The 27363-nt window shown below is 43.6% G+C and overlaps 11 protein-coding genes across 11 annotated transcripts; 5 read left to right on the forward strand and 6 right to left on the reverse strand.

Moving 5' to 3' along the window:
* Positions 1-85: 85 nt before the first annotated feature.
* O0I10_010180 (uncharacterized protein) lies at positions 86-1424 on the reverse strand (the record flags this gene model as incomplete). The annotated part of the gene is made up of 6 exons (XM_058490163.1): positions 86-410; positions 493-642; positions 704-937; positions 1019-1091; positions 1177-1241; positions 1303-1424. The coding sequence occupies 6 exons, from the start codon at positions 1422-1424 to the stop codon at positions 86-88; spliced, it is 969 nt and encodes a 322-aa protein (XP_058339019.1).
* Positions 1425-1921: 497 nt separating this feature from the next.
* On the forward strand, positions 1922-2606 carry O0I10_010181 (secondary thiamine-phosphate synthase enzyme; the record flags this gene model as incomplete). Its single annotated transcript, XM_058490164.1, has 5 exons — positions 1922-1967; positions 2033-2113; positions 2190-2326; positions 2389-2474; positions 2531-2606. 5 exons carry the CDS (start codon positions 1922-1924, stop codon positions 2604-2606), a joined length of 426 nt encoding a protein of 141 aa, XP_058339020.1.
* A 270-nt stretch (positions 2607-2876) lies between these two features.
* On the reverse strand, positions 2877-3786 carry O0I10_010182 (uncharacterized protein; the record flags this gene model as incomplete). The annotated part of the gene is made up of 2 exons (XM_058490165.1): positions 2877-3497; positions 3580-3786. 2 exons carry the CDS (start codon positions 3784-3786, stop codon positions 2877-2879), a joined length of 828 nt encoding a protein of 275 aa, XP_058339021.1.
* Positions 3787-4486: 700 nt separating this feature from the next.
* O0I10_010183 (uncharacterized protein) lies at positions 4487-6232 on the reverse strand (the record flags this gene model as incomplete). The annotated part of the gene is made up of 1 exon (XM_058490166.1): positions 4487-6232. One exon carries the CDS (start codon positions 6230-6232, stop codon positions 4487-4489), a length of 1746 nt encoding a protein of 581 aa, XP_058339022.1.
* A 3834-nt stretch (positions 6233-10066) lies between these two features.
* On the reverse strand, positions 10067-10867 carry O0I10_010184 (uncharacterized protein; the record flags this gene model as incomplete). The annotated part of the gene is made up of 1 exon (XM_058490167.1): positions 10067-10867. One exon carries the CDS (start codon positions 10865-10867, stop codon positions 10067-10069), a length of 801 nt encoding a protein of 266 aa, XP_058339023.1.
* Positions 10868-11654: 787 nt separating this feature from the next.
* On the reverse strand, positions 11655-12983 carry O0I10_010185 (uncharacterized protein; the record flags this gene model as incomplete). Its single annotated transcript, XM_058490168.1, has 8 exons — positions 11655-11786; positions 11862-11874; positions 11978-12172; positions 12256-12419; positions 12475-12523; positions 12623-12732; positions 12792-12849; positions 12922-12983. The coding sequence occupies 8 exons, from the start codon at positions 12981-12983 to the stop codon at positions 11655-11657; spliced, it is 783 nt and encodes a 260-aa protein (XP_058339024.1).
* A 97-nt stretch (positions 12984-13080) lies between these two features.
* O0I10_010186 (uncharacterized protein) lies at positions 13081-13839 on the reverse strand (the record flags this gene model as incomplete). Its single annotated transcript, XM_058490169.1, has 3 exons — positions 13081-13418; positions 13505-13617; positions 13679-13839. 3 exons carry the CDS (start codon positions 13837-13839, stop codon positions 13081-13083), a joined length of 612 nt encoding a protein of 203 aa, XP_058339025.1.
* A 471-nt stretch (positions 13840-14310) lies between these two features.
* On the forward strand, positions 14311-16078 carry O0I10_010187 (uncharacterized protein; the record flags this gene model as incomplete). Its single annotated transcript, XM_058490170.1, has 5 exons — positions 14311-14659; positions 14723-15001; positions 15064-15637; positions 15707-15845; positions 15902-16078. 5 exons carry the CDS (start codon positions 14311-14313, stop codon positions 16076-16078), a joined length of 1518 nt encoding a protein of 505 aa, XP_058339026.1.
* Positions 16079-16839: 761 nt separating this feature from the next.
* Positions 16840-18339, forward strand: O0I10_010188 (uncharacterized protein; the record flags this gene model as incomplete). Its single annotated transcript, XM_058490171.1, has 4 exons — positions 16840-16896; positions 16958-17146; positions 17207-18270; positions 18333-18339. 4 exons carry the CDS (start codon positions 16840-16842, stop codon positions 18337-18339), a joined length of 1317 nt encoding a protein of 438 aa, XP_058339027.1.
* A 1534-nt stretch (positions 18340-19873) lies between these two features.
* On the forward strand, positions 19874-20294 carry O0I10_010189 (plasma membrane proteolipid 3; the record flags this gene model as incomplete). The annotated part of the gene is made up of 4 exons (XM_058490172.1): positions 19874-19913; positions 20005-20043; positions 20112-20168; positions 20257-20294. 4 exons carry the CDS (start codon positions 19874-19876, stop codon positions 20292-20294), a joined length of 174 nt encoding a protein of 57 aa, XP_058339028.1.
* A 4618-nt stretch (positions 20295-24912) lies between these two features.
* Positions 24913-27188, forward strand: O0I10_010190 (uncharacterized protein; the record flags this gene model as incomplete). The annotated part of the gene is made up of 10 exons (XM_058490173.1): positions 24913-24979; positions 25049-25134; positions 25192-25274; positions 25395-25614; positions 25680-25773; positions 25838-25934; positions 25994-26860; positions 26925-27016; positions 27076-27109; positions 27167-27188. 10 exons carry the CDS (start codon positions 24913-24915, stop codon positions 27186-27188), a joined length of 1662 nt encoding a protein of 553 aa, XP_058339029.1.
* Positions 27189-27363: the final 175 nt, after the last annotated feature.

Below are 27363 nucleotides of genomic sequence, written 5' to 3' on the forward strand. Positions count from 1 at the left end.
ATATCAAAGCACACCCCAACCTATATATGTAATTCAACCATGTTTTGAACGAGCTTATAAAGAAAGTGTTTATGTACAAAGAAAGCTATTGGTGCTGAACATTACAAAGCAAAGGTGGAAGTGTAAGTTCATGATAGTTATTGACATGAGCATCCTTGAGGATGGTATGAAGTGGAGGTAATTGAATGCAGATATCATCATCTTCTGGTGGTGGTGAAGCCATGAAGCTTGCAGCTGTTGTTGGTTCCATCATTTTGGGTGTTGTTGTTGTAGTAGTAGTAGTAGTAGTAGTTTTTGTGTGAGGGTTGTTGTTGCGATGATACGGCGAATGTTGTAATGATGAAGGTGGTACCACTTGAATGACTTGGAGTTTCCGTTTCTTTGCTTGCTGCTGTTGCGTATGATGATTGCTGTCAAAGAATAAACATAGAAAGTTGTTACAAATGAGGATGGGTGGGAAATAATGATCATGTGTAATCATTGTAACCTTACATGCGATGTTGTTTTCGAATCCTTAACCTGACGCCTTGGTCAGAGAAGGAGCGTGTTAAAAAAGTAGATTCATCAAATCCGGGAAATCGTTTGGATGGATACACAATGAAGGGCTCTGTCATGATTGTTTTGCAATTGCGCACCTCGTCCCTACAACCCCACCGGTTAATTCATATAGCCCTTTCCTTGCGCGAGAATTGTAAATGCTTACCCGGTCATTTCAAAAAGAGAAAAATGTAACCGGAATTGACCCTCTTTGAGAACGGCAAGATCACCAAATATGAAAAATCCAGCATCTCTATTGTCAATATCCCGGAGTCGATACAATGAAGATACCGTGGTTCCCACAAGGTATTCCTGAGAAGGGAGCAAAGTACACGTAGGATCATCAGCAGCGACCAAATTTGCCATGACATAATAAAATGGGCTTTGTAAAAGATAGTCCCTTTACATACAACATCAGCACACATATCAGTGATATCGCTCTTGTTACACTATGTGGCGGTGGTAGGTTGTAAAAGAATACCTCGTTATATTTTGGGCACAGTGCACCCACTCAAGTTTTAAAATCGGCGGTGGGTCAATTGGTTGTCTGCGGTCTGCAAATCATTCCGTTGTATGTATATGTCAACATGGCAGGTTCTGCAAAACAAGGTACAGCGAAAAATGAATGACTTTTTATACCTCGTTCATTGGGTGAGCACACTTTAGTCAGCCGTGGCTGTTGTCGTAAGTTAAGGTTATAATCCCTGAATGAAGCTTGTGTCAGCATGGCTTTTCAGCTTGGGTGTTTTATGAGAGTATACATACCTCTCGGGAGGAAGATGTTTGGTAAGCGAGCTTGATATGAAGCGATAAGTACATGAGGTATTAAATGATGAGGAGGATGAGGATGTAGACGAGGGATGATTAAGCTGGCATGACGAGCTCATTGTCATGTACACAAAAGAGAAAACTGGGGAAGAACGAAGGGAAAAAGCTACTTTTGAGGAAAAAAAGATGCTAAAGCTAGTTTTGAGGTATCGAGGAACCCACTTTAGTCAATTTAACCCAGAGTGCGTAAATAGGGTTACACGTGCATCGGTCATAGCTCCCCGCCAACTTGCAATTGTGTTGGAATGGGGTAGTACACACACATCAAAGCATTAAGCCATTTCTTGGCGCAGATGCCTATTTCAATAACGTATCTAATGATGGATATCAATGAAGATGTTGATAATGATAATGCTTGTAAAAGAGATATAGACTCGCATCACCTGTAAACAGAAGAGTGGGTAATAACGTATACGTATTACATCATCGGTTTGCAAGCAAATACAAATGCGGTTTGGTGGTGCCCATTTTGGCTATTTCTTTCTCAAAGCCAACTCGCGCGTGCAACCCATCTTTTCCCGCTCTTTGCCGTATCCAAGCAACACAACATAGCAACATGTCCTGGTATCAAAAACAAATTCGGTTGTCAGCGCAACCAAGAGGTAGGTGCTATTCTATTCCTTTATTGTGGCATTCCGGTTGTTGACGAGACGCTATGCTACTTTAGGTTGCCATTTGGTTCATCAAGAGATTGTCAGCCAAGTGCCCGAAATTCGCGACTACAAGGTTGGCATGGCCAACGTCTTTTGTAAGTAACCATGCCGTAGGGTCCAACAACTTTTTCTTGACCACCTTCATCTTCAGCTGATACGCGACTGTCATAGTACAACATACATCAGCGAGTCTTATGATCAATGAAAACGCTGACAGGACTGTGAGATCGGATATGGCAATGGGGTTGGATAAGATCGTTCCCGAAAACTGGCCTTATGAGCACGACTATGAAGGATCGGATGACATGGTAGGCTTTAAGGTTGTAGTAGTAGTCATATATGACAACTCATTATTGTATTTGTACTATAGCCTGGTCATCTAAAATCTGGCATTGTGGGCACATCACTCAACATTCCTATTACTAATGGACGTCTGAATACTGGTACTTGGCAAGGGTATGTTGTAAGTTATTATCACGTATGATGCTGAATGAGCTGACACGATTCCTAAGAATTTACCTCTGTGAGCATCGTAACCATGGTGGATCGAGAAAGGTGGTCGTCACTTTACAAGGTGAAAAACATTAGAGGTAGAACTTTGGGTTATGCAACAACATCGAATAGCTATTCTTTGGGGATGAATACAAGAAATGAAGAGTACGTTTCGAACATGCAGCTGCAGGATATGAGAAAGGATGTGTTTGTGTATGAGCGTATATGATCAAGAGGGCATCTTCCCACATAGGCAATAGCTGAATGCATCATACAATGTTTGAGTTTAGATATGTTTATTATGCTGGTTGTATTACATTATCATATTCTAATTCGGTAACTGATTGCTTATCAAAATCACAGAAATCATTGCTGTAACTTTTGGTATATTCTCTTCAAAACCTCGTGTTCTTCTGGATCCAAGATACCATCAGGGAGAGTGGCTGGATCGGGTATATAATAGCGCGTCTCACTCGATGAGATGGAGGGTGTTCGCTTTTGTTCTTCATCTTCGGTTGTGGAGGTGACTTCCAGACCAGCAGGATCGGATACAGTGGCTGCTGCTACGGGGGATGGTAGTGATGCAGGAGCAGGTGAAGGCGTCCACCAGAATGTAGGATAGCGTCGATCGATATTGTTGATAATCATTGCAATGACGACCATGACCGTCAATGACAGCATCATGACACCGATATAGTACCATCCCAAATCGCCAGCTTCCTTGATCGCAATGGGGATGATGGTTGTTGCACCTGCTGGAGGATGAACGCACTTTAGAGCAAGCATCAACACAAGTGTGATGGCAACACTCGTAGCACCAGCAACCCATCGTACATGTTCCACAGCGGCTTCAGGTGTGTTGATATGAAGAAACATTTGGTTGATTGCCACGCCTATAATAGAAGCAACAAGCGTTCCACCCAGGACGTTACGAGGTTGTGCCAAAGGCGATTCGATAGCACCATACACCAGAATGGCCGAGGCGCCCTAATGAGAGAAAGAGAGATCAGAAAAGGTGGGGTGTGTGAGAAAACAGGGCAATGGGGCATGTCAAAATCTGGCAACTTACACAACTTGCTATAATCATAGGGACATTATGTTGGACACGAAAGTAGGACGAGTAGGTGAAGATAATCTCGACAATGGCAATGCCAACAAACGCACCCAAGAAGGCCCATATGCAAGTACGCCAAAGAGGGAGTGGTTTTTTGTTATAGCTGTGAGCACCAATAAAGCGAGTGATCCACCATGGCCATTTGTCGAAAAGATCAGACATCGATATGATAGGTTGATGAAAGTGATAAAGAGAGGAGAAGGCGATAAGATATGATAACCAGTTGTCAGTGGATAAAGATGCACCTGCTGAGTCAACAATCCATCGACAAGATTTTATGTGTGAGTGGGTGTGAGTGGGTGCCTGAAACAATAACCTTATACCCATCATCACTTCCCCATCGTTCCCGAGCACATGACTTTCTTGTCGCTGCTGTATGATATCTGATAACAAGCCTTCCTTAATATAGTCGTATGCTGCAATGACAAATCATCCAACCAACCAGCGAATGGTATAAACGTATCACGCAATGAGGCTGGGAACGGGGGATTCTTTTACTTGACATATTTGTAGAGGACATGGCTAGTATAAAGGATCGGGTTACTTCCATTAGATATCATCTCTTCCTATGTTTAGGTAGGTACATGCCATTCCTTCCTATGTTTAGGTACGTAGATGTAGATTGTGTGCTGTCGCCGGCTCAAGTCGGACCTTCATGGTCATAAAGATAGGTATACGGTATATCTTTTTTGCTAACAAGCATATGCCAGCCATTGATACAAATGCCTTCAAACATTGGCGAGGAACATAATGCGTATCAGCAAAGAGTTTATTGGTATCATAAACCTCCTCACACCATAATGTACAATACAGCACGTACAGTTTATTTGCATTAATGAACACGTTCTCCTGCATAATTGCTTTATCCAACAGTGACTGGTTGCTTTGGATGGTGACGACGATGGCGTTGTTTGTGATGTTTCTTTTTTCCTGAGCTGGTGTTTTTCAATGCTGTAAGTTCTCTAGCACGTTGCCATTCATGCTCCTTGTGTTCATCTAATTTCTCCAACATGCCTTCAGCACGCTTGACAAGAGAACGACGTTGATTTCTGATCTTTTCATCTCCATGTGATTCGATTGTATCCAACTTGATCATAATGCGCATGATAGCATCCTCGCAGCCAAGGAATTCACGATTATTGGGTGTGGTAGCTGTCAATTGAAGAGTGCCGCCTTGTTCGGATGGTTTGAATTGCAAAGGTGTTTTCAATACGGTAGGAAGGCGATCCTTTTCCATATCTTCCAATTCACGTTGAACTTGAAGCAACTCTGGATGTTGAATCACAGGCTCAGAAGGTGGCAAGTTTCGCTTTTGTTGTTCTGCTATTTCATGTACACGTTGTGCTGCAGCAGTAGGATCAGCTGCTGCTGCTGCTGCTGTTGGTGTTGTATTGGGTGGATCTTCATCATCCATCAATTGTTGTTGCTGTTGCGAAGAAGCACTTTCAATATTGGATGTGGCGGGTTCAGCAGGTGTAACAACATGCTTGGGTGCATAAGCGGGCTTTTGCTCTTGTTCTTCTTGACACGCTTCTGGTACTTGCTGCTGCTCATTACTCACCAATTCGTCTAGTAGATCTTTGAGATTGAGCACGCGACCCTGCAATGGTGGATCAGGTGATGGTGCATGATGTCGTTCTTGCTGCAATGATGTCGCCTGAGGCATGGGTGCGTTCTCACGCGTGACAGAAACTGGTTCACGTTCCTTTTGTTGTTGCTGTTGTTGCTTTGGCCAGCTCTCCAAGATGTCTTCGTATTTATCTTCAGGTTCGGATGCAATGGCTTTTGGTGTGGTTGATGGTACTTTTTTATCTTGCATCACTGGTTGGGATTCTTGTACCGGCTCTGCTACGGGTGACGATACATCCATTGGTTCCTCCTTCTTCTCTTGCTCTTGCTCTTGCTCTTGTTCTTCTTCTTCATCAGAGGGTTCATTCGTATAGTCATCATCCCCTTGTTGTTGTTGTTGTTGTTGAAGTGTAGAGATGTAATTCCATAAATCATGTGCCTGTGATTCCTCATCCTCTTCAGAAGCACCACTCTCAGCTTCATCCATTTGTTGATGTAATGTATCTTCTTGCTCTTGCTGTCCAAACAATAATTTGAGTATACGGGCCAACTGGTTGGCATGGAAATCCTCAAAACCCTTGTCCTCTTCAACAGCTTCAGATTCATCATCACTTTCTTCTTGCTCCTCCTCTTGTTGTTGCTGTTGTTGAAGCATTTGCTGTTGTTCGCTTTGACGAGCAGCTTGATATTGTCGCCAAATCTCTTCTGATCTGCGTTGCTCTAAAGCAGATGCAAGCCATTGACGATAAACAGCGTCTTGTTGAGCAGCAGCGGACATCAAAGCCTTGCGACGATAATGATCCATAAGTCGTTGAATACGTTGGGCACGTTCACGTCGATAATGCTCCTTGAGCACCTTGAGATTATGCAATGCTTGAGTAACGCGATATTGTTGTTCTCGTTCTTCACATCGACGCCGTTGCTCATGCCGCAAAAGGAGCTGCAACTGCAAGTAGTCATCAAGCGTCAGGGTGCTTTGCAAGGTGGATGGACGCTCAATGACCACACGTTGCGAGGTGGGATATATGTAGTATAGCATGTTTGGCGATGTCTGAAAGAAGAACAAGAGGCAACGTTGTGATTGTTAACAGGGGTGATGCTACAAAACACGAGCTGCTATGCCACCGGAGAACAATAAAGAAAATGATGCCACTTTTGATTCCCATGTCTCAGATTCAATGGGTTTCACTTTTTTCTACCACTCACTCTCCCATGCCATTTCTACAAAACATCGTCAACGATGTCATGGCGTCATCCCACTTGTGAGTTGGATGTCTTTTTTGCTACGATGAATCTATTGTGCATGCTGCAAAGAATGGTGTTCTTCACGTGTCCATGGCAACCAACATGGTACGATGGTACATTGCCTAAATTTATCACAATGGAAAATCAAAGAAAACAATAATCGGGATAGTGCTCGGTTGTTCCCGTAATGTGGGATTGTGCACATACACACGCACACACACACCACGCCATACACGCACATACCATCAGATGTGATTCCATGTGCGTTAGACACGTATACGCGTCATTCGGGATTCACTTTATTTTGGGGGGATGGCATTGCTTAATCTAGTATCATCAGCACAACACATACATGATGCCCTTTTACAGCTGCCAAGATGCTCAAGATTCATCATCATGAGTAGTGAGAATTCGAACAAATGCAGCCATGTTACTCATGGAATGAGAATTGTTGGCCTCCTTTGTTACCTCACGATTCTTAATTCCCCCATGCTTCTCATTATTGTTTTTCAGCAACATATGCAATGACGATATGTGTAACAACTGTGACGACAATGACGGAAGAGGGTATCCAAAAATGGGATGTGTGCCCAGATCCACGGATGCATCAGAAAAGGCAAAAATGAAAGACGTGTCGTAATATGTACACGCGCGCCAACAACAATACTCTATGTTGACGGACATGATATCATCATTTGTGACGCACAGTTGATGGGATCTGCAGGATCGATGACAGGGTCGCCTAGCACACTTAATTCCGGCGGCGTCAACTTTGCTCCCCCAAATGTCTATGCGTGTTATCGTCATCAAACGGGATGCATCCGATACTGTAACTCCATCACATACACTTCACATTCACTATGAAAAGTACAATCTATGACGCATACTCATATCCAAAAGAAGCTAGTCCAACCATAGAAAGAATACGAGGCGATCTTTGCAATAATGCATGGATGTATCCCTGATATTGATGACCATCATCACTATCCATTCTCATGTTTACTCTTCACCATCACCTTTGTTATTGATTTACAAACATGTAAAGGATCAAAAGTGCAGCAGACCCAAACAATAAAGTGGATTAGCTACTATCATACGTAATTGTTTTGGTGCTAGTAGAAGTAGCAGCAGCTATCAACAATGTTTGAAAAAGGCGAACCGGGATAGCGGAATCCTCAAACACGGCTGTGGTTACATTGGAAACATGCTCTTTCCCCTCCTCCTCCCAACAACAACCCCCAATGTAACCTCCGTGCTTATGATTTTTTAGCTTGGTTGCGAATCCTGTTTTACTCGAGCCCTACCAAATACGGATTTGCATCCCAAACTTTTTGACCATCTCAATACCCAAATGTGCCCATGCATAATAATGTTCATTAACATGCAAGCATGCCGTAGTACTACACTTTTTCTTGCTATGAGCACGCAACACCATGAATGTTGGGGGTAAAAAGAGAAAAGGTCCCCAAGGGGAGAATTTTGATACTGACAACCTCAATCAAGGTGCAAAGGAAATAGGTGAGAGAGGCTTGCAAGGGCATAATGTACTTCTACTTGTGTTGGGGAGAGACACTTGGTGCTCCCTTTTCTGAGCTGTTGTTGCGATAAAGTTGTACATCATTACCAAATCGGGCCCAGTGAACCTTGGAGTCGGTTCCTCGCAATATCATTCTTATTTCACCCTCATTCGTTTAACAATATGAACACGTTATGCACAAAGTTTGACGACTTTTAGTGATGATTTCATCATGAGGAGATCACACTTGCACAGATTACTCACACACGCACATGAATGCTGCTGCTGAGTCAAAGAAAGGTTTGCCAAAAAAAAAAGAGCCATCATCATCATCATGGTGCCAAGAATTTCGTTCGAGTCCTACTTTTACCTGATACATGGCAGGTGGCGTATCTTCATATGTATAGGTTCCGATCGATGCTATATCTTCGTTATCAATGTATCCTTCCCCCATTTCATTTTATTGTGTGTGGCTCAATATGGGTATGTGTGTCGGTGTGTGGGTGCGCGCTTGTGATGTATTGTATAATGCCGTTCTATTATACATGAAGCACATGCTCTAGTTATCATGCAGCAACCATGCATTGTATTGGCTAATAAGAAATGTGGGTGAAAAGAAGTAAGGAGTTTTGGGGGGGGGGAATGGAAACAATCATGATCCAACAGCACCATTACATTCATCATTCACCCCCTCCCCCAAAACCACCATCAACCAACCACCTTTCTCCTGTCATCCCCCCGAAATCTGTGTCCCTTGCTTTTGTTACTCGATCATAAACGAGGAGCTTTGTATAAACATACACCCCTTACATCTCCTCTATTATAACAATGAGCTTTTTTTTGGGTATGCATCTTATTAGGGTGAGTTCGGATGATTTGATCGATATGTACATGTCGAAAAGAACGCTGTACCCTTTTCCAAAAAAGCTTGATGAATGAGGGAGGAGGGTAATAGGAGGATTGTGAGAGTGTGTATGTGCGTGTGTGTGTGTGTGTGCACCACAATTTTCCCCCAAATCCAATCACAACTCCTCTCTTGTCGTTTCTCCTCTCCCCCCATTTTCAATGCATGTATCCACTAGTACGGCAATCTCACGAATCCAGATCCATCTATAGCTGGTCCGAGTGCCCGACAAGAGCAAAAGTGAGTGCAAGAGTGAGTCCAATGGTGTCACCTCGGGTGGCCTGTGACACACACACTAATGATACACACATACACAAACGGCATGATGATGCGGATGAATATACATGTGTGCAGTCATATTTGTGAAATCATTATTGCAACAAGGCGGTCGTTGTTGTTGTTGCCTTTGGGGGTGGGGAAACAAGCGAGGAGACATGGGGAGCGCCTCTAATGCTTCAACTTGTATTATCATATTGTGTGCTTGTTTGTCTCTTTCACGCTATTTTTATCCAAACAGCAGCTTGTTTTTGACTAAATGGTCCCCCAAAAGGATATGGAGACCTTGATTGCTGTTTAATGTTTCGAACAGAAAAATCCATTCACCCATACAAAATCCGATTTTGCATACGCTTGTGTGCCCTTGTACCTAAACTTTATTTACTGTATACACCTTAATCTATCATGAAGGAAAAAGGTTTTTTGCATAGAGTGTGGGTGGATGTGCTGGGGAGTGTCAATGATGTAGGTGGCAGATGTCGTGGCACGGACCCTGATATTGGTAGTGTTCTTTGAAGGAATGTGCTAGTGATGGTGATGGTGGTGATGGTGGCGTGTATTGGCATGCGCTCGTAATATAACGAAGAGGAGAAGGACAATGTACATGTATGTAAGTTGGTGCTTGTATGTGTCTGCTTTTGCGTGCATCCCATCATCATCCTTTCCCTTTTTCAGTTGGCTTCTCTCTCTCTCTCTTTGTGTGTGTGTTGTGTGTGGATGTATATGGAAGCACGCTCTGTGTAATTATTGACGACTTTGGGTACGAGGAATAACTGGGTTCGTCCAACCGACGAGAAGAAAGAATGTAATGCTGTGATCCGGTTATTTTCAATGAATGATATGTACGTGGTGGAATTGGCTTTTGGGTGAATGATTTGGTATACGAATGCATGTGTGAAAGTGATAGGTCACGTTGGTCGATCCTGAATTTCTTAAAGCTGCAGCTGGCGTTCCAAGGCGTTGAGTTGGCGTTTATCTTCAGTGCATCGGGTATCGTTTTTAACGTCAACAAATGGATCAGGATGTTGTTGTTGGATTAACAACAGTGGTGGTAGAACAGGTGCTGGTGTGGATGATAATACGGGTTGTGGTGCTGTTGTTGTTGGTGGTGGTCGTGGCGTATAATAAAAGACTGGAGATCCAAGCTCACCTCCTGTAGGCTCTTCATCCGAAGATACAGGTGAAAGCGTAAGTGATGGTACTGAAGAAGGACGCCTGATATTACGGACCGTAGCTGAATGGCCTCCACCTGTATCAAGGGGATTCAAGTCAGGATAAACACCCCTGGGTACGACAATATTGCTCAGCGCACAGTCAGCAGTAGGCTGTGTCAGGCGACCTGCCACCACATCAGCCTTGTTGTAATATGAGATGAGGTGCAGCTTTTGATTGGCAGCTGTACAAATGGAAAAGCTTTGCTTGATAAGGCCATTTGTCTTGTATGTGTAAATGGGTGTGGTCTTGCTTGTTCTCCTAGGACGTCGTTTGGTTGCAAGCTCACGATACGTTAAAAAGCTGCCTGATACACGGCTAGGTGACCACGTTCTTCCATCGGTCCATCGTCGCATGCCTGCTTCACTTTCATCCCATGCAAAGACAGCACCAGACTTTATCTGCAATCCTTCTTTAGCAGAAAGTCGTCGTTGTATACGGCGTAGTTGACCGAGACGGCATGCTTCAAATATCACAAGAGCATCTTGAGGTGTTTTGATGTGACCAAAATATGTCTCCATATTGACAGAGATAAAAGCTGCAAGGAGGAAACGGAAAAGTGAAAGATAATGCGGAAGAAAAGAGGAAATAGCCTTTTCAGCAATAATCGACCTTCTTTTAAGGTTGCTCCCGTTGAGGAAAAGTACCGTTTTTTCATGCGGTCAGGATGGTAGATTGCCCTAAAATACAAAATAGCGGTCAATCCGAATTCGGCAAAATGCCCATTTCCCATTACCATCACAAGATTCGATAGCGATCTGGATTGTTTTAGTAACCAGTGTATTGCTCCCTTTTTCCCCTTGCCGACCCCCAACTTTTTTTTCCTTTCTATCCAGAACCCAGTTTTCGCTGTCACACTCTCCTCAATGGGCGCGTGTATTTTATGCAATGTACTTGTACCAATGGAGGGTATCATTGATGGATGTAATAATGCTTTATACGTGATAAAAGAGAGAAAGTGAGCACGAGATGTAAAAAGGAGCAAATAAGAATCAAGATGGAAAGCACTGGGGAATGTAGAAAACGATCGAACTTTGACACCATCCTTGCCGCTGGAATCAGCATCCAAATGCGTTTTTCTATGAGTTTCTAGTTTACCCGAGTCACATTCACTAACGCATACTCACGAAACGTTTTCATTCTCCCATACATCCCTCATTCGGTGATCGACAAAGAAGAAGACGGCATTTCCTGCAACGTGAAATTCTGAAGCGGACAAGGAACTGCACTTTTGCCTCGTTCAGGTAACACACCCAATATACCACTTTCGCTAAAAAAGACATACCGTACCGCCCCATCGGGTCAACTTTATTTCTTCTTTTCCTTGATCTTCACGTATGGAATAAAATAAGCAAAGTAACCGATATATGGATCCAAGCCTTGATTTCTTGCCATTTCATGTCCACAGGCCACATACAAGTAATGCAAACTAGAGCTCATCTATACAAGAAAACAAAGGGCATGTTAGCTATCATAAAACCCCCATCCAATGCACGAGTCACGATTGTCAATTACCAATACATGCCACCTAGAGACAAAAGCGGGGGTGCAAGGAGAAAGAACACAAAGAAACGAATATCAGAAGACTTGTGATTTTGGAGTGCATGTGTGTGTGTGTGCGTGTCTCTTACCAAGCATGGAGTTGTGGGTTGAATAGGTTGTACTCATGATAAACGTGGCACATGTTTTTGTCGAATAGCCATACACCCAACGCTAAGGCCAAGAACTGTGCTCCTCGATGAAAGAGCTTGGTGATCTCCTTATCTTGAACAGCGCGGTACATTTTGCTCACGAACCATAGGCAGCTCCACATGACGCATCCAAATCTATTTCAAAAGCGCTTGTATTAGCGACCTACTATTCTGCTTTTCTTTTCCCACCCCCCAAACCACCTGATAAGGATACTTGCGATGATTGAAACATGTAAAATTGCATAGTGCCACTTGACTGACTGGTCACGTAAGTTGCAAAGGCACAGTAAATGCTGATGGCCACCGGGTACACCGCCCCACGATATCCATTTTCATTCAACAAGAGCCCGAATAGATAACAAGCTGTCCAGACCATAGGAACCTAGTACTAGACATGTTAATAGCAGGATCACATGTAAACTTTAAAGTCCCATTACCTCGTCCCACATTTGATTCTCGAATTGTAGGGTTGCATGAAAAAGAATACTATCATATAAAGTGACAAATTAAGCAAGATGATGCCAGGAACCTCCTCCCCATACCTCCAATCAACCAAAATGTAAACACAACCAGGACCAAACATACCTTCCAATGCCCACAACAACAATCAATAGATAACTCAAAGATAAACGCCATCCTAAGCTTCGGTGATGTAACGCCACACCAAGGGCGCCAAGAAACACCATCGCTAAACTCTGTTTAGAAGGTAAGAATATATACAAACATGTCATGTCTCTTGCTAGCTGCTACTTACCGATACGGAATTCCAGAACTCGGCAACATAGTACGAATGAGTGTAATTCTCCTCACACCTTGACGTCAACAATGGGTAAGGGCAATGTGAGATTGGGTCCATAGTAGATTGGGCATTGAATGCAACATACCAGTCAACAGAACTTGTAATAGCACCCCAATACCCTTCGGCGAGGTGTTGTTGTTCGGTCATAGTTGTAGAAGAGAAGAGAGTACAAAGACATGCGCGGGGTTGGATGGAATTAATGAAGAGACGTTACGTTGGAAACATTGGATAAGCATTTATTACCCTAAAGGGATTCAGCAATCCATGAGACTACTTGGTCTTGGTTTCTTTGTTCATTATCATCTTGGGTGGTGGCGACGGTGGATGAAAAGACATCAATGTCTTCTTTGTATTCCAATAGAAAAGAAGGCACATTGTTTGTGGCGACCATCAATGGGAAATAGGGCTCAAATTCAAACGACGGCAATGTGGCTGCATCGATACTGCTTGGGCCATCCACCAATATTAACGCAGAGAGTGGCTGGTTGGCAACATACTTTTGGCATAGTCTCCATGCTGCTTCACCGTGTCCAATCATCACAGGAGGAAACATGGCCATCTTTTGTACTTGTTCATGTAATTCTATTATAAAAAACAAATGCATGAGTGAGTGTGAGTGTGTGAGTGTGTGTGTGAATATCTCATGGCTGCTTCTCTTCTCTTATTACCTTGGTACCAGGCCTTTAATACCGAGTCACCTTGACCATCAGGCTCACTAAACTGTGCCACTGCAGAATCGTACCCGAGATCAGAGAGTCGAGTTTGCCATTGCGTTGCAATCCTAAACGAATACATTGAGAAGATGCTGTTCCTGAAATGCAAGTTGGTATTGTTATACTTACGCGTGTGGTGTGTTGGTGCTAACAAAGAGCACAGGCATGGGTCGTTTACGTGCATTGGGCGACGCTTCAAATGTTGTCACTGATACCTTGTATCGCAAGCCATGCTGACGATGATGAAGATGACTTTTAAGGTGATGTCTGAAAAGTGACTGGAAGAACATTGTGTGGGAAGGAAAAGTGGGCAATTAATCTTTTTGCTGCTTATCTCAATAGGATTGAAAATGACGTTTCCATGCCAACAGCAGTATCCAGGCTACTACAACAACATGCGCTCAATCATTTCATTCACCACCAAAAGGATCGACGACTGAGACATCCGCTTTGTGGATGGTGGATCCCAGCTTAAGAAAACACGTGCGATACATCTGTTTTAAAGAAGCTTGTGTCACCGTCAATCAAACGCAATCTTGCACTAATGGTCCCGCCCGATGCATCGACTGTGTTGAGCTTGTGTATGTGTGTGTGTGTGTGTGCATCATCCTTCACCTTTAATCTCTTTCAACTAACCCGATTTTCTTTCTTTATCCTTTCCTTTCTTTTCTTTTTCTTCTACATTCATTCATTCCTTTGTACACAATTCATCCCTTTCTCTCGCTCTCCCTCTTCATTCTCCTCTCTCTCTCTCATCATCCATGTCTCCTCCCCGTCAATTGGAAGATACTTCTTCAAGTCTTCATCATTCATCAACTAAATCTTCCTCCACTGGTTTCCATCAACGTAAAATCTCATTGACAACGGCTTGTCCACCCACTGGCACTCGTAAACCAAGCATCACTCGACATGGCGCTGCATTCCCACATTCAAACTCGTCATTCGGTCAATTGTGTCGTCGCTTCTCTCGACTACGACTTGTACGGCTTGTCGCCTTGGCCTATATTGTTATCAGCGTAGTATTATCCACCATGCATCTCTTGACGTCTTTTGGTGATAGCTCGGTACCTGCAGCTGCATCAGTAACTGATGAAACTACCGCCCAAACAGGTATAGTAAAGGGGGTTGGATAATGAAGGAGGAGTATAATCTGGGATCAGAATATCACAAAAGCACAAGTCGATTTATGCATGACATCTATATATATAACAGTAATGGCACCACCACTACTACCACCATCACCAAACAACAATGAGCTATCACCCTTGAATGACTTGTCTTATCAAATTCGACTTTCCAAAATGTTTTCCAAATCCCTTGTTCGCATGGATCATCTACGACCTTATTGGTTTACCGCCACTCACACGCCTGCTCCTAATTCATTGACACTGGCAACAGTGGTTACCATGGATGAATGGTCTTCTCTTGCCAATTTGGCAGAGACATGGCAAGGTATGGCATCATGCGTGTATGGATGGCCCTCAACAACGTAAGGCTAACTTTTTTCACTATAGGATCCATTTCAGCTGTACTTCAAGTACCCACTGATGGTACCGATCTTGGCTCGGGTACTATGATACAACATCTTGCCACTATTCGACGCGACTTTGAAAGAAACGAATACCTTTCCCGCCATGTCGATTTACATTTGATTGCACGACCAAGTCGCACTGACAATGGTGCTCAAGTGGTGCACAGCAGCTTACAAGAAGGCCGCAACCTTGCTCGCTTGTTTAGCCGTTCCAAATACGTAGCCAACATGCCCGTGACGACCTTGTGGATGACTGATTTGACTCGTGCTATTGATACTTATGCACAAAAACTGGATCAAGGCGATGTATTGATCGTGCCCACTTTTGGATTCCCAAAGAGCCGTTTTGCTGTAACCGACACGTGGCCAACAACCAAACCGGAGATGATTGAATGGGTGGATGACAAGCGTATGGGCATGTTGGATTATCACTGGCGTCTCAATATGGGTCCTACCTCGTACGAAGATTGGCGTGATGCCACAGAGCCTTATCTCATTCCCAATTATGATTTCCATTACAATCCCGTCTTCATCACAACTCGTGAAAACCATCCTTGGTAAGATGCTGCTTTGGGTGGTTGGAGAAAAAAATGATCTTTAGGGAGGAGTCTAACCGGATTTTGCAGGTGCGACGAACGTTTTTCAGATGAGCCATCCGCTTGCTTGTATTCAATCTATTTGAACGGCGCTGATTTGTGGGTTTTATCCCAGGATTATACTGTGCGCACTGGGCAAGAACCTGAAAACATGTTGACGCAGGAGGAGGTAAGTGCACCCTAAATCGATTCAAAGTGCTTTATCTAACATGGAGTAATTCATAGCGTATTCAACAAGTCAAGGTGTACAAAAACTATCGTATTGAGCAATGTGTCTTTTACGCACGTCAATTTGATCAGACTGGTATCTTCAACACCAATCGGGCCAAACATGTCCAAGAAGAATGTGCAAAGGAGTTGGGCAACTTGCGCAAGGAAAAGATGATTGAGACATTCCATTAGACGACATGTTAAAAAGTTAGATATGACCGACGACAGGTTTCGACGGTGCTTTTGTGTTTCTTTGTTGTATACAATATCTCATTAAAGTTGATGTTTGCTTCAACCTTATTTGTGCGTGACATCTTTGAAATGTGGCATTAATCTCTTATAGTCCAAAGCCAATCTGCTTTTTTGAACCGACAAGACACCATACATGGGTGAATGTGTAGCCTCTCAGTGTTAGTATGATATCAAGCAATAGACTATATAGCGTTGAAATTGTTGCCACGCAACAGAATTTAGGCGTCGACCTATGTATCTAGCTTGATCCTAAGCATGATCCATGTATAAAAAGCAAATGATAGTTGTAGGTCACCGAATCGTATAATTGATATTATAAACATTATGTATTGAGCCTTGCACCTTGATATGAAAGTGTCAAAGGTGCATAGTTGAATAAGGAGCGGTGCCTTGTGTAGCAGCAGATTATTGATCCGGGTGCATGTTGTTGATAACCTAGAGACATACATAATTGGCTTAAGGTACAGCATTGATTCAACGACAAGGATGATAACAAGGCATATTTATTAATCGAGGATAATGAACAAAGCTACTTGATAGGCATATGTATAGAGCTAATGGCCATATGAGATCGACTGACATGGTGATAATATCGGTAGGTAGCCATTGCTGGATTTTTACTGGGTGACGTGGTTGACGACCCCCGCCTTATTTTTTTTCGTTCGCCAGATAACAACTGTACAACTTTCTCCCCACTCTCCATGGCTTCGAGGCTCCTTTCCACCACCGTCAACAACCGTGCTGGCATTGCCAAGCAGGTAATGCCTTGATTGCTCTCTTTACAACCACCAACTCATTCGTCATTACGTCCATTTACAGCTTGTCAGACCTCTCGCCACTGCTGCTCAACAAGCAACTCGCACCACCGTTCTCTCTAACGGTCTCACTGTTGCCACCGAAGAATCCACTGGTGCTCCTACTGTGGGTGTCTACATTGGTGCTGGTTCGCGTGCTGACAATGCCCAAAACAGTGGTGCTGCCAATCTTGTTCAACGCATTGCTACACAGGTGGGTGGTTATATAGATATAGATACGCGATATCATCATTGACATACAATGAATACATAGAACGCCAAGTTGATTGGTGGTGAACTCGCTTCTAGCACGACACACGATCATACATTGTATACAGCAAAGACGATTGATGTGGCCAAGTCTGTTGACACTTTGGCTGGTCTTGTGCAGGACCTGAAATTCGATTCTCTTGAATCTCAACGTGCTGCTATTCTCAACGAACAACCCAACGAAGAATCCGTCACTTTTGAACATTTGCACGCTACTGCTTTCCAAGGCACTTCTCTTGGTCTTCCTGTCGCTGGTTTGAATGTTGAAAACCTCACCGAACAAGATTTGAGCAACTTTGTCAAGTCCAACTACACTGCCGATCGTATGGTTCTTGTTGGTGCTGGCAATGTCGATCATGATGCACTTGTCAAGTTGGCTGAAAAGAGCTTTGGTGGATTGACCGCTGCTGGTGCTGCTGCTCCTGCCAAGCCAAGCTTCACTGGTTCCGAAATCCGTATTCGTGATGATCTTGCTCCTGCTGCTCATGTCGCTGTTGCTGTTGAAGGTGCTCCCTTGTACTCGCAAGATTACTTGAACATGTTGGTCATGCAAGCTATTGTCGGTAGCTGGGATAGCACTTTGGGTGGTGCTGCCAATCTCTTCTCTCGTCTTTCTACCGTTGTCAACAACAACAAGCTCGCTGATTCGTTCGCTTCATTCACCAAGGGCTACAAGGATACCGGTCTTTGGGGCATGTACTTTGTCACTCGCAACAAGGAGCAAATCGATGACTTTGTCCACTTTATGCAAAAGGAATGGATTCGTCTTTCCACTACCGTCACTGCTAGCGAGGTCGAACGTGCCAAGATCCAAGTCCAAGCTAGCCTTCTCTTAAGCCTTGACTCTTCCAATGCCATCGCAAAGGACATCGGTACCCAAATCCTCACCACCGGCAAGCGTCTCTCTCGTGAGGAACTTGCTAACGCTGTCAGCAAGATCTCCGTCAACGACATCCGCAAGACTGCTAACGCCTACTTGTGGGATCAAGAAGTGGCCGTCGTCGGTAATGGTCCTATCGAGAGCTTAACCGACTACAACCGTGTTCGTGGTTTCATGTCATACAACAGGTACGTTATGATTTTATTCAATGAGCCTTGTTATCATTTTGCTGATCCCTTTTTCGTTATAGATTCTAAGCAGCTGCTATCTCCCAATTTTCCTCATCACACACTTTGCATCCCAAAACTTGTTCGATACTCTAATAAAACGAATAGACTTAGTCGATCGCGCCCGTTCCGTGACCAACAACAAACTGGACGTATGTATACGATGGATAAGGTGTGGCTCAAAGAGGATAGATGTTATCGAATGTGTGGATGGTATTTGGTGACATTGGATAAATAGTATGCTCACTACGAGTGATTTTACGATCGAGTCATTTAAAGGGGATGTGTGTTGTTTATGATTTAGCGATGGGTGTTTAGGGAAATCGGGCTATACACTAAATAGCTGTATTGAGAACACAAGCGCTAACAATCAAAGAGATACGATAGAGGAATGAGATGGTGATCACATCCTTTCTTTTTTTGTAGTCGACGAAGTGTTGCTTGGCAACGGCAGCTTTGCGCCATCTGAGGCTGAAATCGACATGGTGGCGGTGTAGCTGACAACTTTTGTGCCAATAGTTCACGTCTCATCGTAGTGTTTCTTGCTGTGTAGAGACAACCTTAACACACGATAAAGCGTATATCCATATCCACTACCATACGATGTTGTATACAAAGAAGCAATAACATCTACTTGCTTGGTGCTCTTCCTCGGATGCAGATTTTGCTAATAATACCAACAAAGGATCTCGTTTGCTGCAGGCGTGTATGTATGATGAATTCCATGGATGCCGATATGAGTGATGCAGGATGTCAAAAGAATGTTTCGGCAATGCGGATGGCCCCATCGAGATAACCTCAACCTGCCAAGACAAAAACAAACATCAATCACCCTCGGGTGACGTTCCACAGGTGTGGCTCGTAAAATACAGAAGGGTATTGGTGGAGATGTACTACTTGGATTTGCGGCACGTGTGGTTGGAACGTTGCGAATCACCAATGACCAAAGCATCATGTTGAGGTACTTGAAGAATGTCATGCGTTACATGCAAGCAGCAGGTTATGGCTAGTTGTGCAACACGGCACAAAGGGCGGTCTCAAGAACGAACCTTACATGCAGCTACCTGCATGAGCTTATTAGCATCACTATCATTCGTGAGATTGGTGGAGGAAAGTCTTCGATTTTAAGTCAACACATGTAACCATTGACGACCACCATGATGGTTGACGTATGATTTTATCGGCTGTTGCATGAAAAGCATGTCATGATATTTTGCCGAGACATTTTTGTTACAGGCGCAGCTTTAAATGATCCTTCACAATCAAAGTCATGTGTCGCCTCCGGTGAGCCGAACAACATGCATCATCATTTATATGTCACATCGATACTCGGAGAATAGGAAAGGGGTAAGGGATCCCAAAGTGGTGTGCGATCTTTTAAGTCAGCAGAGAGTGAGACGCATTACGCGTTGTTAGATGAGAGAGAAAGCGAAACAAGTAAACGCCAATTACCATTTCCGGCATGGATCCGGCCTTTTGGTCTATAAAACCCACAAGCAAAACTCCCAAATCTTCTTCTTTTCTTCCTTACTCTTTATTCTTCTTCCTCAAAACAAATTTACCGATGGCTTTGACCTGCTCTGATATTTGCAAGTTTATCCTTGGTACGTGAATGTTCTACGCACCTAGAGCGTGAAAAAAAGATGATCCTTCAAGCGCGTTTCACTTACACATGATTCATTCGTTATCCAACAGCTGTTATTCTTCCACCTCTTGGTGTCTTTGCTGAGAAGGGTAAGTTAACATACACGTTGTATCATTTATCAGAACGCTTACGTATGTATGTTTCTATTCTTTGTTAGGATGCGGTGTCGACCTTTTGATTAACGTTGGTTTGACCATCCTCGGTTGGATCCCTGGTAAGTAGATAACAACGTGTGTGGGAAGATCAAGGGTATCATGGCAAAAAGAAGAGTACAGGTTTCTCATTACAACTTTTTTGTATAGGTGTTATTCACGCATTCTACATTATTCTGAAATATTGATTGTAACCTAGTATTCTTGTTATATTCTTCGTTTTTACCATGTATACAAAATACCTATTGTTATAGCCCCCCAAGAACAATATATTTGTTTTTGTAAAGACTCTCGTTGTACTGCATCAGTCCAAACAATTATGCATCACGTTGGACCAACTTGATTGTGCTGGGTTGAACGCATGCATAAAGACGCGTCTGTGCTAAAGAAACAACAGCACTCTAACGACGTAAGAGATAGGATGGATACCATGCACACACATACAAAGGGGGTTATCGGCTTGGTATTGCTCCATGAGATGCTTCCGATATGATTACACAAAAAAAGGGCGCTCGGGTGCCACACGATGCTGACTTTCCGATTCAATATTGACGTACAGCTGTCATTTTGTTCTGTTTACCAGATGCACTGATCATGTTGCTCCTACAACGTGACTCCGGAGTTGCCTATGTTGCTTTGGTGCTTCAAACGATATGATGTTTTATTAAGCAGTCAATGGATGAAGATGATCATTATATACAAAGCTCGTGGATAAGAATCTCGATCATGCTAGCAAGGTTGTTTTGAGTAACAAAGGCGGGAGTTTAGGACTTGGGGGAATAAGATAAAGGGGCCAAGCAAAGACCACAAATGTAAATAGATTCCCTCTGCTATATGCGATAATGATGATGACATGGTGTGTCCAAGATGTGTATGCTAATGACATGATAAGGTGTCCAAGTTGAGTGAGCCCACTGGTGAATCCATCTTAAGAATAGCTCCGCGACTCGAGGCGGGTGCATCTCTTCCTCTCCTTTTAACCGACACCCACACCATTCAACAAGGTAATGTATTACAAAAGATGCTCCTTGGTTGTATCGACATGGTTGTGGATATCCATAAGGATGACGTGCATTAGGTGAGGGCTTTAGCCAAGGTGATGGAGTCGCTCTTCTGTTTCGTTGTTATGCCGCTTCTTGCTTGGTGCAACAGGTACATTCAAAACCCAATGCTGCAAATGAGCTTGTCCATTGACGTGTATAGACTGCAAGATTCGATCGCGAGGGACATTGGCTCATTTGACTTTTGATTCGACTCAACTACACCATGGCTTTGGTATGCAGCAACCAACAACCAAGGTCTTCATGTATGGAAAAGGCAAGTGGATAGAAAACAATGAAGTCGTTTATTGAGTGTGTTGCTAATAACGGATGACGCTATTATGAATAGGTTCTTGGTCAGGTAGTGCAGCTTTGGGCATCATCTTTCCTTGGGTTCGACTCCCAACCTGTATCTTTTTGCCATTTGGCGTTCTTCTCGTGGCATGCTGGTCGCTACTATTTGAGGATTGGGATGGTGGCGGATCACTCTTTCTTTGTTGGAGAGAATGAATGAGGACAACTATCGCTCCCCGGGTGTTATGAAAGTGAAGGCGTCGATGATGGATTGGTAATTCCTGCAGAGCTGCCTTGTTTTTTTTTGTAAGGACGACGGTGACAATTATGATGCGACATCGGTAACGACAACGCCACAGACAAGCGTGGTTTACCTTTCCCATACCTCGTTGACGTTTACAAGGAAGCATGCAAAATCCCATTCTTTTCGACTTGTGTGTTTCGGGGAGATTGACGACTGCTGACGAGTATGAGTACGAGTACGAATGATGACGGAGGACGACTACGACGATGGTGGTGGCAATGCAGGAAGATAGTTGGATGAAATAAAGCATTGTTTCTTTATTACACGCTTGGACTTTGCTAGCTTGTGGATTACATACTATTGATTCGAAGATGGAATAATAAAGGTGGTCCGGTTATTATCGGTCATGCAAGAAGTATATGGCTTTTGTAATACAATAAGGAGGAGTGGGATGGCCTCGAGAAGAGAAAAAGTGACGTGATCCATCCCTCCATTGAGTTTCAGGATGAGTGACCCACCATTGGATTGATTACATATACAAATTGGTTTTTGCAGCTCGACTTTCTTCTACATGCAAATGTGATGCATACCTTGACACACCTTCATTATTGGATGCTGTTTACTTACGTACCTTCACAAAAGGCAATCATCATCATCATCCATTTGTGTAGCAACCTGTCAAGGACGTGTCTGTGTAACCACCACGTGCCGTTTCACTCAGCTCTTCATCTTTCCGTTAATGCAGCCGACACCATCCACTAGGAAAAAGCAACTCCATCACGCTTACAGCATAGGTAAAACATAAAGACGCCTGTATCTCCAAACTTTACAATGAAACGTGGGGTTTTGAATAGAGCAATGGGCTCGGCTTGGCCAACAGCACCTTGTGTGAAAGTTTCGCGTTCAATGTCGCAACTAGCCCAAAAAATATTTTTTGGTCGTCGTCGTCGAAGAGGTGGACCCCCAGATCCAGTTTGGCTGGTAGCGACATTGCGAAATCTGGGATCGCCCACGATGAACTTCATACTTTGACACAAGATTCCTTTGACGTCCCCGACGAGCACGTTGATCTATTAAAGAGCCCACGTTTGATTGTGAAGTTTGGAGATACAGGCACCTTTATGTTTTACATATGCTGTAAGGGAGATGCTATATGAGAAGTGGTCTTTGTTTAATGTAAAGTAGTATGACTATAATAGAGCAAAAGATGCAGAGGGCGTGTTTGTGTAACTTGGAGTCATTCAGCACAGGCGATGCATGATTCTTGCACACTATTTAGGAATAGTTAAAATGCCAGCTAATAACCTTAGTCCTCCCATTCACCTTTGTTATACCCGATCCAATGCATACGAACGATTGTCCTGCTCCAGCGCAGCATGCCCATCATTCAACTTTCTTGATCCGATGAGATTTGACTGAAAAATGCTCAAACACAGAAACATCATCCTAAGTTATTTGTAAACTGCCAGCTAATCACCCATTCCTCCGATTCATCTTTGTTGCCGAGTCCATTGCATATGAACGATTCTTCTGCTCCAGCCCAGCATGTCATCCTTCAACTTTCTTGATCCGAGTGGATTTGATTGAGTAACTCTCAAACAAAGAAATGTCATTCAGCTTCAGCTCTACCTATTTTAATTCCCACTCCTTCCACTCACTGCTTCTTTCCTCTTCCTCCCATTCTCAACTGTTGCCCCATTCAAGCACAACTACCACATGCGAACGATCATGCTGCTTCAACCCATCATGTCCATCCTGCAGTTGTCTTGATCCGATTGTCTTTGGCTGAATGGGCAAGTTAATGGCGTGTACACAACCTTCTTGTCACTCTTCTACAACACACGCTCTTGCACGCGTCCCTGCCACCACCAAACGCAAAATCAGTTGTCATTAGCAAGACACTCACTCCACCGTCTCAAACAACCTTCTTTACTTGGAGCAACCTACTATACAGCCTTTTGTGCGTGTGAACAGCATACCAGCAACTATACCATACGTCCTTCCTTATCATCATCCTGGATTTGCAATGGTTATGGATGGATGGATGGATGCAATCAAGTGCAGTGATGAGAAAGGAATCCTGGAATGTTGCTCTGGTTACTTGACGCGTTGTCAGCAGGAACGATCGATCATATCACGTGGATACGGCTGAGTATGATGAAGGATTGGATGGGATTGACAAAAGGTGTTTTACAGCTATGATGATACTCAAGTCAAATCACGCAGCAACTACTTTCCAACCATGGATGAGGATGTTGGTGACAACAGCAGCCAAGAATAGAATGACACAATTGTCCCCGTAGCTTAAAATGCTCTTCCTTTATCATACATACTCGATAAACATCCACACTACCCTGTGCTATTCTTCGACTTTCCATTGAATGAAAATTGGATTCAGCAAAACACTTAGAAGGGTATCGTACTATCAGCTTATATGTGCAAGATGTGAATCGCTTGGTTGCTTCTGGACTGAAGGAGGGGGATAGTAATTTGAAGATCGGAAAGGACGATCAGATCAGTTGCATCATCGTATCACGACGCTTTTGTTCTTTCGTCACAACGTTGTTACATCCACTAAAACTTCCTAGTGCACAAGCTAATAGTCAAAAGATAGTGGGGATTCTAGAACGCTTGTATTGCAAAGATACTAAATTCGAGAGTGGTGATGCCCAACATAGAGCTCCATCCTGCCTTCGATCAGTGGTTTCTATGAGGGTCAATTAAGTATTAGCGTACACTTCATAAGATAATGATTCACATTGCGATGATACGTACCTTTTCAACGGAGGGGTAAATGCCTCCTTCACTCATGCTATAAAATGACAACTTGCAGCTAGGAATTCTTGTGGCTTCTCCCCAGGTGGCACGTGACCCATAGACTTGTAGCAACCACCACCTTCTATAGTTACATGAGATGGGCATGTTGATACAAATAATGTATTTCTTCACTGTATCATATGACGACCAGGTCTATATTAGTAACAATGAACCTGAAAGTAGCATTGTCTCACTGTATGCAGCACTCCATTTTATTATAGCCGATAGCAGCATGCGAAGAACTCATTGTATTGTATATGTGATCTACAGCTAGCAGCCCATTGAATGAGCTATACAAGTTGAATTCATGAATGCATAAGGGTATAGTTGGCAAGCAGCGTGCCTGGTGGCATCAATAAGTGCGACGCGCGATTTTTTTAGGTGCCGCGGGTTGGTTCTGTTTGCCACATCATGACACGCGCCAAAAAGCAATCGACACCAGAAGAGGACAGGCTCTCATCGCAATTCTACAAGGAAGGTACTTCATTCACTGATCCGACAACCGATTCCAAGTATATACGGTACTCACAACTTGCCTTTTGTATAGAATCGTCCAAAGGTCGTAAATCGACCGCTTGCATTCCGTGGAGCCAGGCAATGGTTCCTGATTGCATCCAAATCCGTCCCATTTTGGCAAGTAGATGGACTCATTCGATCCTGGACATGGCCATGCTCATACGCACTTTGTAGAACAAACTGAGGAATATCAAGCAAGTCAATAAGGAGAAGGCTGCCGAGGATGATGAAGCGTGGAAACTTTCTAGTATGGAGGGGTAGGTATCGTTATTGGCAGCTGCCCGCTTTTTCGTCGGGTTCTTCTATGTACTCATGCCATACATGCCTCGTTTTCAATGACATGTGACCTAATGTTTATTGTTTGTTTTGTCTTGTAGTGAAGAGATCGATACGGTGCGCAAGGAAAACGTTTTCAGTGAAGAGGTGACCGATGCCGATATGGATATTATCCAAAAGCGTGTCGCCTTGCAACAACGCCAGTTTGCTGAATTCGAGAAGCGAGACAAGGCACGCAAATACCAAAAGATCAAGGCAATTTACGATTACCTCACGTTTGAAGAAGTTGATGAAATGTTGAATGATTGCTCCAACGACGAGGTATTACATGATTGTGTGGATGTCAATGCATGGAATGCGTACTCATATGCATGTCTACATTATAGGAAGAAGTGATTGTACGCTTGACACAGCCAGCTTATTTGTTGCAAATCCGCAAGACTGTCGCCACCAAGCATGCTCCAGAAGTAGAAAGTCAACGTGAGTGAATTGGATTTCTTTTTCCTTTTCGAGTTGGTTGCTTACCTTATCATCGTTGCTATAGACAACATGATGACTCCCGAACAGCAAGCTGCTTATCAACAACTTCTCAAGAAACGGTCCGAGACTTTGAGAAAAACAACCAATGATACGGCTAAAAGGTAAGCATACCACCTACATAATAACATGTTGCAACATGCTTATCGTCATCCTCTTTTAGACAATATCGCATGGGTGGTCGTTTGGCTTTGGATGATGCTGTGAAGCAGGTTCGAGACAACAAGGTGGATCCATCAAAGGCGTTTGAAGGATGGTCGCAAGCACGTATTCGAGCCTATCAGATGATCGACCAAAATCCCAACAGCTACTATTATCGCTTCAATGCACCAGGCGAAGAACAACGCAAGGGTCAATGGTCACCTGAGGAACGCAAGTTGTTCTACAAACGTCTTGAGGAAGTGGGTGCCAATGGACAATGGGGTATCTTTGCTATGAAAATTCCTGGTCGTGTCGGCTATCAATGCTCCAACTTTTATCGCTTGCTTGTGGAGACTGGCGAGATCAATGATCCCAACTACGTTCTTGATGAGAAGGGCAAAGCACATTATCTCTTCGACAAAAAGACAGCAAATGGCCAAGTGGAAAAGACATTCCGTACACACAGCAAACATGGTACGGGTCGTGGTTCGGGTATCCCATCGTCTTCAGCAGTTGGCAGCACACGCTCTACACGTAGCCGAAAGTCACCAGCAGCTGATAAGAAAGCATCCAAAAAGAGAAAAAGACGCACTCGTGGATGGGATAGCGATGATGACGATGAATCTTCTGATGGCTTTGAGGATTATAATGACAACTCGGGTGCTTACACATTACGGACATCGCGTGTTACACGTGCTCGAGTGGCGGCAGGAGAAGTAAGATCAACAAGGGCATCAGCATCAGCAACTGCGAGCAACGATGATGATCAAGATGAGCTTGAGGAGAGTGAGGAGGAAATGGATGATAACCCTCTTCCCGGTTTCATCGACCCTATCACCTTGGATGAAGTTGTCAAACCAGCAATCTCGAAATACGGTCATGTTATGGGGTAATTTGAAAATGATAGCACTGGATCTTATGCATCAAGCTCATCGTCGACCCCCCCCAAATAGATACGAAAGCTGGGTACGCTGTCTCACGAATTGGGAAGGCAAGAAGAACATTTGTCCACTGACCAAGAACCCATTGACGAAGCGAGATTTGGGTATGTTGAAACATCAAAGGCATTGATAAGGCAGATGGATTAACATGAATATTCCATAGTCATCCTGACATGGGAAAACATTGACGAATACAAGTAAGAAAAAGCTGAAACTCTTGCTTTTCCAAATGACTAATCTAACCTTGTTACTAGGGACCAGATCATCAACATGTAAATAATCGAGTACCAGAAGTACAACCACAACCAACCAGCATCCCAATCAGCCCATTGGAAACCAACAAAGAACACATTAGATTGCTGTTTTATTGATAATTGCATACATATAACTAAATAAGATACACTTTGCTTCTTCCAATTGATGCGGCCGGTAATAATACAACGAAGGATGG

The sequence above is a fragment of the Lichtheimia ornata genome, assembly GCF_029851405.1.
Source record: "Lichtheimia ornata isolate CBS 291.66 chromosome Unknown scaffold00066, whole genome shotgun sequence".
Lineage (NCBI taxonomy): Eukaryota > Fungi > Mucoromycota > Mucoromycetes > Mucorales > Lichtheimiaceae > Lichtheimia > Lichtheimia ornata.